Raw genomic sequence first — 15,365 nt, forward strand, 5'->3', positions numbered from 1 at the left:
TTGTGTTGTTTGCATTAAAAATTTGGAGGCACAACTTGTATGGTGAAAAGTGCTACATTTACAAGGATCGTAAGACTTTCAAGTATCTTCTCACCCAAAAAGAGTTAAACTTAAGGCAACGAAGGTGAATTGAATTATTAAATGACTATGATTATGTGATTGAATACCACCCCGAAAAAGGCGATGTTATGATGGACGCTCTAAGTAGGAAACAAGTGGTTGATTTAAAAACAATGTTTGCTAGGTTAAGTTTGGTGGATGATGGAGGCTTACTAGCATAATTGCAAGTAAAACTCACATTGATGAGTGAGATTAAAGATAAACAATCGTTGGATGTGTCCTTATCACCACGAACTAAATTGGTTGAGGATTGCAAGAGTAAGGATTTTGGTTTCAATGCCGATGGTATTCTATGTTTCAGATGGAGGTATTGTGTGCCGAATGATAAAGATTTAAGACAGTCCACTCTTGAGGAAGCACATGGTATCCCTTATGCTATTCATCCCGAAAGGAAAAAGTTGTATTGAGATTTAAGGGAAATGTACTGATGACTTGGACTGAAATAGGAAGTGACAGAATTTGTAGCTAAGTGTTTGACGTGTCAACAGGTGAAAGCAGAACACCAGTTTTCTTCTGGGTTGTTACAGTCATTAAGATTCCTAAATGGAAATGAGAACGAGTAACAATGGACTTTTTGAGTGGTTACCTTTAACACCCACTAAGAAAGATTCAATTTGGGTGATAATCGACTAATTAACTAAGTCAGCTCATTCTTACCTATCCATACAAACTATTCATTGTAGAAGCTAGCTAAGCTATACATTTCAGAGATTGTAATACTACATGGGGTACCAGTATCGATTATTTCAGATCGAGATCCCCGTTTTACATCTTGATTCTGGAAGACGCTGCATGAGGCACTAGGTATTCATTTTGACTTTAGTACTACCTTCTATTTGCAAACTAATGGATAATCTGAACGGGTTATCCAGATCTTGAAAGATATGCTAAGGGGTTGTATTGTTGAATTCTGAGGTAGGTGGGAGATACATTTTCCTCTGGCTGAATTTACCTATAATAACAATTTTCAATTAAGTATACAGATGACACTATGTGAGGCTTTGTATGGTCGTAAGTGGCGAACACCACTATGTTGGACTGAGCTAAGTGAAAGGAAAGTTTTGGGTCCCGAATTAGTACAGGAGTCCGAGGGGAAAATTAGATTAAATCAGGACAGATTGAAAGTGGCTTCGGATAGACAGAAGTCGTATGCAAACCTAAAAAGAAATGACATTGGGTACAGTGTCAGAGGTCAAGTCTTTTTGAAACTATCTCTATGGAAGAAAGTGTAGATGTTTGAACAAAATGGCAAGTTAAGTCCTAGGTTCATTGGACTTTAAAAAATTCTTAAGAGAGTCGATCTAGTGGCATATCAATTAGAATTACCTCTTGAACTGGACCGTGTACATGATGTATTCCATGTCTCCATATTAAGATGATACTAATATGATTCTTCCCATATTGTTTCAATCGAAGAGATTGAGGTAAGGCTGAATTCGTCCTTTTAAGAGAAACCTGTGCAAATTTTGGATCGTAAAGTAAAGGTTTTGAGAAGGAAATGGATCCCACTTGTTAAGGTTTTACGGTGGAACCATGGCACCAAGGAGACCACATGGGAACCAGAAGACTCAATTCATCAATAGTATCCTTATATGTTTGAATTAAGAAAATTTCGAGGACGAAATTTCTTTTAAAGTGGGGATAGTTGTCACACCCCAAAATATATACGGTTAGGAATTAAGACGAAACAAGAAATGATAATTAGGCTTGCTGGTTAAGTGTTAGTTCCCCTTTCTAGAGGTCCTAGGTTTAAGCCCCTCTTTCCCCATTTCCTTTCTTTTAATTTCTGCCAAACTTTGGTATATTTACCATTTTTGCCCCTATAATTTACAAACCCTAGGTATTTAACCCACTTTTTCCTAATTAGACTTTGCACATTACTTTTCTTTTCAAATCCTAAATAGAATTTTCTCTCCATCATCTTTTTCTTTTCTTTTCTCCCATTCTTAAACCATAATTTTTACCTTTGAACCATCAATTATTTTCTTCCCCGTATCAAATCAATCCCCTGTTTGTTCAATTTTTATCGGTATTTAGAATCATCATCAATAACACCTGTTACCTTTGCCCAGAATTGGTAAGTAATCTTTGTTTCAACTATTAGATTTCATAATCCCGTTGTACGAATATCCAACATTAATCTTTAGGTTCGATTAATCAATCTTTACGGATCTTGCTCAAATCTTTATACAAATTGTTAATTATGTATATTTGTTGTTTGAAAGATCGGATCTAAGTGAATCGGATCAAAATCGATCATGAGGAACGCCAATCGAATCATGGTAAAAGGTGCTTGTCTTTCCCAAGTGAATCGGTGGTGATCGTGTGTAGGATTGGGGCCACACGGGCGTGTAAACCACATGGCCATGTGCTACTGTTACGTTAGGGTACCTTCGTTTTCTACACGGCCAAGAACCTGCCATACGGCCATGTCCTTCCTATAGGGTAATTTATTATTTTCAACATGGAATCAGGTTGTTACAAGGCCTGGCCACACAGTCGTGTGACCCTTGTGTCACTGTTTTATCCTGAAATTTTTGAATTGTTTAATTTAGTCTTCATATAGTCTTTGAATTGTTTTCAGAGTTTTTATTCACTCAATTGACACCCTGATATTATGTTTATTCTGGAATCTATGATTTAATGACTGAATTGCTACCGATATATTTATGATATGTGAATGTTACATCTCTAATGTCATCGTAATTCTGATAAACTGTTATCGATATTACTGCTTTTGCCTTACTGAGTACATGTTAAGCATGTTTACTACTACTCTTGAACTAAATACATGTTAAGCATGTCTACTGTTTTTTCATTGTTCTGTTACAAGCATGTCATATTGCATTGCATGGGATGAGACGATATGAACAGAAGAAGTAGTGGCAGTTTAATAATCTGCAAACCTTGGTGGTTCATCCACAACTTACTGGCTGTTTATCTACAAAATTTTTATCTGCAAACACTGGTGATTTACCCACAATTTTTACTGGCAGTTTATTTGTAAATTAGTGGTGGTTTATCGACAACGCGGTGTGTAGGGATGGATGAGTTCTGGGGAACTCTTACTATGGTGTATAGCGGAGTTGGGTAGGATCCTTTCTGACAAATTGAAATTGCATTGTCATTCATAAACATGTTCATGTAAAATTGTGAATTGTGAAATATTATATTGATGTGTTAATCTAAAAAATCGATACTCTGAATCGCTATACGATTGTGATTATTCTAAGAATTGTTATTTCGTATGTTTTCTCTACTGTTTTACACCGATTTTCTTGTGAAGAGACTCACATTTAACTTCATAAGCTCACCCCCTTTAATTTCAATCTTTATAGATAATCTTTAAGGTTAGGATGCGATCTCGGCATTAGGAGAGTTCAGCTCAGATAGTTTTTAAATAAAAGTATTTTAGACTTATTATTTGAAATTCCCGTTATATGGAAAACTATATTATTTTATTTGAACTGTGCCATTGGACTTAGATTTTGAGTTTATTTTGGCATGTATGGCATTATAGTTATTTAGATTTTTGAAACTTGGATAATAAATTTATGATGCAAGAAATCTGGTTGTTAACTAACAATATTGAATATCACTTTTCTGCTGTATAATTATGTAAATGACGTTTGAAAAAAAATATAAAATTGGAAATAAACTTTTGCAAAGTTAACATTAAAATGAATCGGTTTTTGAAAGAAATTGTACCTTTTGGAAACTCAATAAGTTTTTCTACTAAAGTAAGAAAATGATTTTAAAGACTGCTTTGTAAACTTCAAAAGTTTTACTAGATCATTCCGATGGTCAATATAGCCCTCAGAATTCGGTCGTAATGTCTAGGTTAGGTTAGGGAGGTCACATTTATGATTTTTAGTATTAATTATTTCATATTGTTTCTTAGTGTTATTTATTATTTGTTATAGGTATGATAATATTGTTTAAAAACATATAAAGAAAGAATTTTCAAAAATTAAAAATTGTTAAAAAAAGAAAGAAAAGATAAATAATGTGATTAGTCAGGTGTGGACTCTACTATGTGGCGCTTGCAACACAAAAGCCAAAATTGGCTCTATTTTTTTTTGGTAGAAAAGAAACATCCCTTAGGCAAATACAAGAGAAATAAAAATTTAAACCGACATAAGACTAGTATAATCTAACAGAAGTAAATGTGGCACTGACTCAAAAGGCTCTTGAAATATTTGTAACCTTTAGGGTCTAGTTCTATCCAATTTAGCCATATGATCGACCACATTGTTTTGTGCACTCGGTACATACCTGATATGCACCTTCCATCTCCTATATAAAAGGCCATAAATTAATTTTAGTTCCACCATTCTACTATTTGTTGCTCCGTCAACCAAGAGTGTTTCAACTAGCAGTGCATTATGACACTCGAGTTCTACCTGTCTGAAACCTCTCTCCCATGCTAAGCGCAAATCCTCCAATACAGACTTAACTTCGATCTTAAAGACTATGTCATTAACTAATAACAGAGAATAACCACACAACCATACAACATTTGAATATTTGAGCACCCCTCCAATCGAACCATTGCTACTATTGGGTTGTATTAAGTTTAATCCACTCTTCTCATGTGGGGGACCATTGGCCAGCCGTGACCATTGGATTTGGTTGAACATGGTCAATACTTGAATTTTCATAACTCCTAGCCCACATGAAACCTATATCGACAATGTCTTGTACACAACTATGGGCATTAGAGAAAACAAAATTGACTTTAAAAAACCCTTAAGGCTACACGAAAATAAAAGGGGCGGTCTATAAAGGTTAAATTTACATAATTAAAATTTCAAGAATTTTCAAAAACTTATGAAGCTAATTTTTATGCAAAAAGTTGGTTTCAACATCTCTATCAAAACTTCAATATAAAAGATATGGGTAAGACGTCTTATGTCATTAGCATTAATATCTATAAGGACAAATCTTAACATATGTTAGGGCTATTGCAAGAAATTTATATCTAAAAAATTCTTGAGGGGTTTTGAATGAAATATTGTTCACTAAGTATTGTGCCCACTTTTAAGAGTGATAAGTTCCATTCGAACCAACGCCAAAAGCTCAAAATTAAGAAGGAACTAAATTACATATTTATAGGGATGAATCCAAAGGGATAGGTTGGCGCCTTGGCTCTCATTTGCTTCAAATATGCTAACTTCTCTTTTAGTCCTCTTAAAATTTTTATAATTTCATTTAATATTTTTAATACAATATTTGACCGCTTCCGCCATCGGTGTACGAACACCAAGGCAAAGAGAATCAACACTAATATGACAATAAAATCAGAATAACTAGGTGTGGTGTCTGCAAGTGTGACATGTCAATCATAATATTTATAATGTTCAATGGAAAACTTGAGTATTCCAAGGATCGAACCCCAATGAGTCGGCGATTTAATTATTCATTCTCGACAAACATGCAATGAAGGAATCAAACCCAAAGGAGTCAGTGATTTAATGATTCCTTCTCGACAAGCATGGAATGAAGGAGTCTAACTAGCAACTCACTAATTTCTATATTATAACGAAGCATAATTTGGAAGTGAACTACTCTAATTAACTACTTAATATGCAGAAGGACTAAATTGTAAAACTAGATAAATTACGAAATTAAAAAATTAACAAATTAATAACAAAAAGCGATTGGTTGACTTCCATGTTGTTAATTAAGTTTTGGATTTGAGAACTAAATTGCTTAAACTCCTAAGTGGCTCCATTTTACCTCTCAATCTCAATTTTACCAAATTAGACAAACTAGTCTAATTTTCTCTCAATCTCACCTAACTAACCCGAGACTAATGAATTGGTGCCCAATAAGATTACCTCTCAACCTCACTTATCTTGATTTACTGTTAGGGGTGTCAATCCAAAGTTTTGAAGTTCATTCAATCTAGTTCAGTTTTTGCAATTTAATCCATGTACCAAAAACTAACTAAGCAACAATAACGTCAACCAACCGCCATAAATTTAGCTACTCATTATCATTTCTAAACAAACAACAATCAAATAAACACCCAAAGCATACATTAATTTAAGTTCAAGATATAAGGTTAACAAAACTTAAGGTTTTCTTGAAAAAATCTTGAAGGAGACAACTATGGTAGTGAAGATGATGCACATGTACACTAAAAATCAAAATTTTATCTAAGAAACTGAAAATGGAACTAAGCTATATTAAAAGCTTGGGATGAAAATGAAAATATAATGTAAAGTTTAAGTTTAAGTTCTTAAACATAAATAACACCTAGCTACAATAAAACTAACTAACTATCAAACTAATTGAAAATTAGAAATGTAAACTAAACCCCAAAAAATGAAAAAGAAAAACCTAAAACTAAGCTAAAGAGATGAAAGAAAACCTAAACTAAAGCTCTCCTCCTCTTCTCAGCCAAAAGTGGCTTTTAATATCTGATTTCAACCTAAAATTTTGGATCAAAATGCCCTTAAGCCTTAATTTTGATCGGTATAGGTGTTGGACAAAAACTACCCCTATTACAAATAGTTTAGTGACTTAAATGAATACTTTCAAATAGTTCAATAACCACTTTGTAACATTTTGAAGTTGAGTAATCAAAACTTAGGCTTTCTAATAGTTTAGTGACCTCGAGTGTAGTTTAGCCTTAATAAAAATATGATCTAGATGGGAGTTTTCTTAAAATCAAGTAAGCAAAAGTAGTATTAGACATGGCTTTTTTCGGTTAAAATATACCACAGACCTGTATATTCTTAAAAAAATTGAAATTTAGTCATTGTACTTTTATTTTCAAGAATTTAGTCTCTACTTTTTAGATTTCAAAATTCAAATCCAATTGTTAACACTGTTAAAATTTTTTAGTTAAATTCCTAAAAATAAAAACAGATAAACTAAATTCCAAATTTACAAAGAGGAGAGACATTTATGTCACCTTTCTTTTTTCTCTGTCCTCCTATTACAAACATTGAGTTAATTTCACCAAAAGCTATTGTAATTTCTAAGATGTCTTATCTTCTAATAAAATAAAATATTGATGTTGTGTGGTAATTGAATTTTGGTATAATTATTTAAAGGTATATGTTTAAGTAATTATTATAATGAGTTGGTTTTAGCAAATTGATTGTAATGGATTACACCCAATTATTAGGAGGGTTTGAGAATGGGAGAAACTAGCGACAATAATTTTCAAATTTATTTCTCAAGGAGGGTGTGTGACTCGATAAGAAGCAAAGGAATGGACCCTTCCCACTTCCCACCTACATAAGCGAGTACCCAAAGTCAATAGACCCTAAACCCTATAAATTTTTAATCTCTCGGCACCCAATCTCACGTTTACCTTTTATCCACAAACCAATAAAACTCCCATCCCAACAACATCTTCACCTGCCCTTTTCTTCTTTCAGGTCCAATTAGCCTTTCGGGTCTGTTCTAAGCCCAAATCCTCTCTCTCTCGTCCTCGTCTCTCGTCTCTCTTTCCTCTTCCTTCCTGCAAAACCTTAGATCTCTCGGCCTTCAACGTCGCTTTCTGGGCTTCAAATCCGATCCCAGATTGCTTCTATTTGGGTTCTTGACCGGTAATCTAACACCACCTTACCCAAATTTTGCTTTTCCTTCCTTTGAATCTAATTTTGTGATTCTCTTCTTCTTTTGGATTATTTTAATGTTTGCTTTCTAATTCAAAGTTTTTTTGTTTGAGTTTAGGGTTTGATTTTTTTAAGGCTCCATGTTTCAGTGTTCTGATGGTTACGTTTGATTAAATTTTACGAACATGAAAAATCGTTGGTCTCTTTGTCCTTAATATTAGTTTATGGAAGTTGGGAGTTGGTTTTAAATGAATCGATGAGCTCCTTCCTTATATTTCTTCATTTCTGCAGTTTTTCCTTGTGTTATATATTGCCTTTCGTTTCTTGTTTCAGGCTTTAGATGGGTCTACCTTCCTGCCCCTTTTAAGATTTTAACAATCAGGGCAGTAGATTCCTCAATTCATATTTAATGGGTTTTTGCTTTGTCTTTGATCTGGGCAAACATTAAACATGATTCTTTTTTGTTTTCGTCTTTTGATCTATGAGTGATGTGCTTGATCTTGGATTCCAGTTTCACTTCATCTGGGCTTTTTCCCTTTTTGTTTATTTGTTTTTTGAAAGAGAAAAAAAAGTTATATTTTTGAAGCCCTAGATCTAGGTTTTTGCCCTTTTCATTGTAAACTCCTTGTTAGATGTTAAAAAGTCAAGCCCATTTAGTTAAAATTCCTATTTTAGCCCTGCTCCCCAAGGTGGGCCTATTTGAGTTTTATCTAAGTTAATTTGTTAGCGTATAATCGTTTTCCCGGATTGACCCACCGGGTGGTAGCCCGGGCCCAATTATTTTTTGACCCGGTCGCCTATCGTCTGTATTGTTATTGAGATTGCTTGCTTTTGTTGCCTATCAAAGCAGCTCTTCTTATTTGTAATTTGCATTTGATGTACGTAGGGTTGCAAGCATGGTTCATGTAATGATAAATTGGTATATAGTTTAAAAACCAGAGCTTAGCTATAAGTTGGTACGTGCAATCTTTTTGAAATGTTTTGGTTTAGAACCGGGAGGTTATCTCAATTGGCTCATGCAAGAGTTCGAAGCCTAGCATTTCGGAGTACCGTGTTATACCTACTAAACCTAGAGAATGCAGTGTAATTTATTACCCTTGCAACTATGAGGGCGTATTTATTCTACATCCTTTTCTTTTCTTTATGTGTGTGTGGAGAAGTATTAAAGCCTGACTGTTTGCTGTTTAAATTTGGAAATGAATTGAGGGCCTCTTTTCTTTTCTCTAGAACCTCTTGCCTTAATTATGAAGCATCTCCGAGCAGGGGAGATTTTGTTTATTACGTGTGTGTCGCGTATGTAAAAGCTGATAGAGTGCTTTGGCTATGTTTGCCTTAGATGAGCTACTTGAAGCTGTTGTTCTCTTATATATATATATCTAAAACTTCTTTTGCTTTCAGCTGCAGGGTTTACTTCCATGACAGAAATGACAGAAATTACAGATATGGAAACAATCCCTGGGGAGAGTAACAATCAGCTGGCACTGACCACTCCCGAACCGCAGCCTATCAAGCGCCGAAAAAAGAAGTCCATGGTTTGGGAGTACTTTACCATTGAAAATGTGAGTGCCGGATGTAGAAGAGCATATTGTAAGCGCTGCAAGCAAAGTTTTGCTTATAGCACTGGTTCTAAGGTAGCAGGTACCAGTCATCTGAAGCGTCACATTGCCAAAGGAACCTGTCGAGCACTCTTACGAGGCCAAGGCCAAGATAACAATCAATTCATCACCCCATATAACCCAAAGATGGGTGGAAGTGAACCTCCTAAGCGACGCTACAGATCTCCTAGCTCACCTTTTATCCCATTTGATCAGGACCGGTGCCGCCATGAAATTGCCAGAATGATTATCATGCATGAGTACCCTCTTCACATAGTTGAACATCCTGGGTTCATAGCTTTTGTTCAAAACCTTCAGCCTCAGTTTGATAAAATGAGTTTCAACACCGTTCAAGGGGATTGTGTTGCAACTTACCTGAGGGAAAAGCAAAGCCTAATGAACTTTATTGAGGGTATTCCTGGACGCTTCTGTCTTACACTGGACATGTGGAGTTCAAATCAAACCCTCGGTTATGTGTTTATAACTGGACACTTTGTTGATAGTGACTGGAAGTTGCACAGACGGGTTTTCAATGTTGTAATGGAACCATATCCGGATTCCCATTCTGCTCTAAGTCATGCCATCGCTGCCTGCCTTTCAGACTGGAGTTTGGAAGGCAAGTTATTTTCCCTCACCTTCAACCATCCGCTAAGTGAAGCTGGGCTGGAAAATCTTAGACCTTTACTGTGCGTTAAAAATCCCCTTATTCTTAATGGTCAGCTGTTAATTAGAAATTGTATAGCTCGTACTATGAGCAGCATGGCAAAGGATGTGCTTGGAGCAGGGCAAGAGATCATCAAGAAAATCCGTGATAGTGTAAAGTATGTGAAGATGTCAGAATCCCATGATGACAAGTTCATTCAAGTTAAAAACCAGCTTCAAGTGCCCAGTGAAAAGAGCCTGTTTCTTGACAATCAAACTCAGTGGAACACCACATACCAAATGCTTGCAGCTGCTTCTGAATTGAAGGAAGTGTTTGATTGCTTGGATACTTACGATCCAGATTATAAGCTAGCCCCATCAATGGAAGACTGGAAGTTGGCTGAGACTTTATGCAGTTTCTTGAAACCTCTCTTCGATGCAGCCAGCATCCTTACAACTACAACTCTCCCTACCGTAATTACATTCTTTTATGAAGTGTGGAAAATACATGTGGACTTGGGTCGTTCCATCACTTGTGAGGATCCTTTCATCAGCAACCTTGCAAAATCAATGCAAGAAAAGATTGACAAGTACTGGAAGGACTGTAGCCTGGTTTTGGCAATGGCAGTGGTCATGGATCCTCGTTTCAAAATGAAACTTGTCGAGTTCAGTTTCACAAAAATATATGGCGAAGATGCTCCCACATACATCAAAACTGTTGACGATGGAATTCATGAGCTCTTTCTTGAATACGTGGCACTCCCATTGCCTTTGACGCCAACTTATGCGGAAGAAGTGAATGGTGCAAACAATGGAAAGACCAACGAATCTCATCAAGGTAATCTTCTTTCGGACCATGGGCTTGCAGATTTTGATGTCTACATTATGGAGACTAATAGCCAGCAGATGAAGTCTGAGCTGGATCAGTACTTGGAAGAGTCCCTGTTACCTCGTGTCCAAGAGTTTGATGTGTTGGGTTGGTGGAAGCTGAACAAGATGAAGTATCCAACTCTTTCCAAGATGGCTCGCGACATTTTGTCGATTCCGGTGTCTGCTGCTGCCACCGAATCAATCTTTGATATTACAGACAAGCAACTAGATGAATATCGTAGCTCTTTGCGACCGGAGACGGTGGAAGCACTAATCTGTGCCAAGGACTGGCTACATTATGGATCTTCTGATGTTTCGAATGCGCTTGTTAGAATGGAATTTTAGATGTAGATGATATTCCAGAGTATCATGTTTATGGACATGTTTCACTGTTAGGCCTCCATTTGTACAATTAGAAAGATTTGTATGGATGCTTCGAGTATTTTTCTTATTACGTGTTTCTTTGAAGGCTTTACGTGGCAAGGGAAAGGTCCCAACACCATTGTGTTGCACGTGGCTTGTGCTAATTGACAATCTCTGAAGGCTGCTCTCTAAACCCTCTCAGCATATTGAACCAAGATGCATCATCTGACATCCCCTCCCACGATGCTCACTATCTATTAGCAAATCAATAACAAAGTTTTATCCCACGGTTTCCATTCAGCAACCATCTCCAACCACATTTAAAAATCCATGTAGTGTTCGTTGGTAAATAAGCAACAACAATGTGCAATAAAGCCGACTGGGAAAGATATGGCGTGAAAGACAGCCATCTACAACTGCTACTACCATCATCTCTATTGATATAATTTGTTATGCCCCTCCGCCGAGAACATGTGTCGAGCCTAAAATGAATCGTTAACTTTGCATTGATTTCATGAGTACAACTATCCGGTCCACTTCAAATAGAACCCACCACCCGTGTTTAACGGAGAAAGTTATTCTAATGTAAACACACTTTCAAGACAATAAATAATCTATTTAAGCTTAATTGTTGGAAAAAATCCAGTTCGAAAATTATTTTCTTGTACGGCAAAAGAATAAAATTTTGAAAATCGAGCTAGCTTGTGATATTTGTAGTAATAAATTTTCCCGAATAATACCTGTGGTTTGAGCAAGACGGATCCTAGACGTTCCTGACTTTCAACCGAATGACCTTTTCTACTATTCTCGTACCATGAACTGTTTCGAGTGTGGACTCGAACAATTACAAATCAAACAAAAGATCAGAAATAATTTTCTTACTTTTAGTATGAAAATAAATCTCTCTTATAAAAACTAACATAATTGTTATTCCCAAAAATAATATTTCTATTTAGAAATAAATTTTGATTTATTTTCTAGCAGAATAACAATATATCAAAGTTGTGTATTGTAGCCCTATTGTGCCATCTATTTATAGGAAGTAGTAATGAAACCCTAGTTGAATTAGTTACAAACAATATTTATTTAATATAAAAAAAATTCCTTAGTTGAATTAGGAGAGAGAGGGGTGGCTAACCCTAGTTATTTTACTATGGTTGTCGTCCCTCATACTTGTTATGAGGGCGTTTTGGGTCTCTCCTGTATCGGGTCCAATTATATGTGTTTCTTGAACTTTTAACTCGGCATTTTACAATTCAATCCAACTCAATACATGTTTTTTTATTTCCAAAAATGAATATTATTTATTAATTTAAATAAATTAAAATTTCAATTAAATAATTTTCTTAACCCAATTCTAATTCCGTTAAAATCATAACAACTTTACCATAAAAGAATCTATGAGAAAATATATTTAATTTCTACATTCAATCGATTCACAATGACCAATCAATCTAATTTCATTTTTGAACTTCAATTAATTAAATAATAATTCGAAAAACTTAATTTAATTCTTAAGTCATTTCATATTTAGTGAGAAACCACATTCATTTCCGAACGTAACTCATTTCTCTAACTTTATCATTTCTATCAATTTCTACTAATTTGATTCAACACGCAATTCATTTTTGGTTTAAACGAGTTAGCGGAGGGTCTTATTGGACTTATGTGATTAAGACTCAAATAATTTATAATTAAGTTCCAACTTTTCAACAATTAATTATAAACTCATTTGGTCACGAAGTCATTCCACTATAGTATCGTGATTGAGGTCTCCCTTATAACATATCATTACAAAAGCAACTCGATCAGTACTCGTCCAATGACCTAGTCATAAGTGTATTACCCTCATAGGATATCCTTAATCTCTTTGAAATAAATATGCTCTTCCAATATGATCCTATTTTATCTCATGGTAACCATTACATCTTCCTTTATGAAAAGTCAATTACTATCAAATAGTAATGACAGCCTCCGGACGTACTAACGTCCAAAGTGTGAATACTACAGTAAAATATATATGAATGAGGGGGTATCTGTAAGTATATGAGTCTAGTTGTAATATAGTTACAACAGAGTAGGTGAGCACTTCGAGGATCGAACCCAATGGAGGCTAGTGCTAGATCAATTTTAACCTAAACACCAAAAGATCTAATTAGTACTCAAAATAGGTTATATTACACAAGTATAAATAAAAGGAGTTTTTAGGATTTTTATAATAGAAATATAATAAATAAATAAATAAATATCAAGAGATTGAAAAGTATAATTAATCAAATCTGGTTATGGGCGATTAACTCGCTTTGGTAATCTTCATCAACTGCCGCTTTGGGTTCATCTTCAATCAACTAGTCGATATCCTAGTGGGATCTTTCAATACGTCCACTAGAATAACCTGTCAGTAATGCCTACTTATCTTCCAACCTCACGATCCAGACAGGCTTAGGGTGAAGGTATTCACGAATAAGCCATACCAATTTTGGGTTAATTCCCATCTTGATAACTTCCTAGGGTCATCAAGCCTAGGGTTAATAGATTATACCTTCACTAGCTAATCCTCCATAGAGGGATTAGTTCCTCATGGTGTTTAGAAACACTATAGAATTGATATAAAAAGTGAACATGATGAATGAATCGAAAGTATAGAGTTTAAGAAAAAAACTTGATCTGTATTTAGAATGAAAGCAAATCCACAAAGTTTGATTGTATCCACAAATCAGATCTCCCAAAACAAAACAAAGAACAAACTGAAAATAAATCTAAAACCTAAGAAAAGAGAAAAGCTAAACTGGAATTAAAAGAGAAATTCTAAGCTAAGTAATTGGTATCTTTAATGTGTGACAAATAAGCCTATTTATAGATTTCAGGTGGTCGTTGTCCTTAACTCTAGGTTACCTGACATTCTTGAGCTTTTAAGTTTGATTGTGTAGACCAAAATTCCCTCTGGCTCCTGTTAATTTTTGTCTAGAGTCGATGTCGCGACACACCAAGACCTGTGTCGCGACGTAGAAGTTAGTAACAAAATTGTTATTCCCAAAAATAATATTTATACTTAGAAATAAATTCTGACTTATTTTCGTGTAGAATAATAATATCTCAAAGTTGTGTATTTTTAGCCTTACCATTGCTATCTATTTATAGGGAAAGGTAGTGAAACCCTAACTAAATTGATAGAATATAAACAATATTTATTTAATAGAAAAACAATCCCTTAATTGACTGAGGGGAGAGAGGGTCAGATAAACCCTAGTTATTTTACTAAGGTTGCCACCCCTCATACTTGTTATGGGGGGTTTTGGGCCTCTCATGTATCGTTTCCAAGTATATGTATTTTCTTGTCTTTTAACCCAACACTTTATAATTTAGTCCAACTCAATACATGATTTTCTATTTTCAAAAATAAATATTATTTATTAATTTAAACAAATTAAATTTTCAATTAAATAATTTTCTTAATTCAATTCTAATTTCGTTAAAATCATGGCAATTTTACCGTAAAAGAATCTATGAGAAAATATATTTAATTTCAACATTCAACGGATTCACAATGACCCATTAATTTAATTCCATTTTCAAATTTAAATTCATTAAATAATAATTCAAAAAACTTAATTTTAATTCTAAAGTCATTTCCATACTTGGTGAGAAACCACATCCATTTTTGAACGTAACTCATTTCTCTAACTTTATCATGTCGAAACCACTCCTTTGAGGTTTGATTAATGGGTATCGATTTTGAAAATGCAAATGGGGAGTTGCCACCGATATTTTGTTAAGGTGTGACCGGTTCACCATTAAAAATGATTTTTTTTGTCTGCGAATTTCGAAAAAACAGGTTCGGGAGTCGGTTACGCACGAGGAAGGGTTAGCACCCCCGTAACGCCAAAAATTGGTACCGAATCGATTGTTTAATGTCTTAGTGTTGAAACTTTGAAAAGATTTTGAAATACGGTCCCATGAAATGAAAGATTAAATAATTGAATTGGTTAAATGGACGGAGGACCCATTTCAAAGAAATAAACCACCACACTTAGTGAGTTAGAGCGCAACAGTCCAATCTTCGGAGTTAGGTTTGTCCCTTTCTAAAATTTTTTAACATGTTTTAAGAAGGATATTTGATGATTTAAGTCAATCGAGAAATCAGAATCCAGTCAGTTAGGATTCAACTTCTCAAAATTCTTAAACACCAAATATTGCTTTT

At 34.8% G+C, this 15,365-nt stretch overlaps 1 protein-coding gene across 2 annotated transcripts; it reads left to right on the plus strand.

Moving 5' to 3' along the window:
- Positions 1-7,404: 7,404 nt before the first annotated feature.
- LOC107901324 (zinc finger BED domain-containing protein DAYSLEEPER) lies at positions 7,405-11,252 on the plus strand. 2 transcript variants are annotated; one of them, XM_016827274.2, is made up of 2 exons: positions 7,405-7,685; positions 9,093-11,252. In XM_016827274.2, the coding sequence occupies exon 2, from the start codon at positions 9,110-9,112 to the stop codon at positions 11,144-11,146; it is 2,037 nt and encodes a 678-aa protein (XP_016682763.2). In that variant the 5' UTR covers positions 7,405-7,685; positions 9,093-9,109; the 3' UTR covers positions 11,147-11,252. The 2 variants fall into 2 exon arrangements, with proteins under 2 accessions (XP_016682763.2, XP_016682762.2); XM_016827273.2 differs by lacking the exon at positions 7,405-7,685 and adding an exon at positions 7,704-8,777.
- Positions 11,253-15,365: the final 4,113 nt, after the last annotated feature.

This window comes from Gossypium hirsutum, chromosome D06, assembly GCF_007990345.1.
Source record: "Gossypium hirsutum isolate 1008001.06 chromosome D06, Gossypium_hirsutum_v2.1, whole genome shotgun sequence".
Classification (NCBI taxonomy): domain Eukaryota; kingdom Viridiplantae; phylum Streptophyta; class Magnoliopsida; order Malvales; family Malvaceae; genus Gossypium; species Gossypium hirsutum.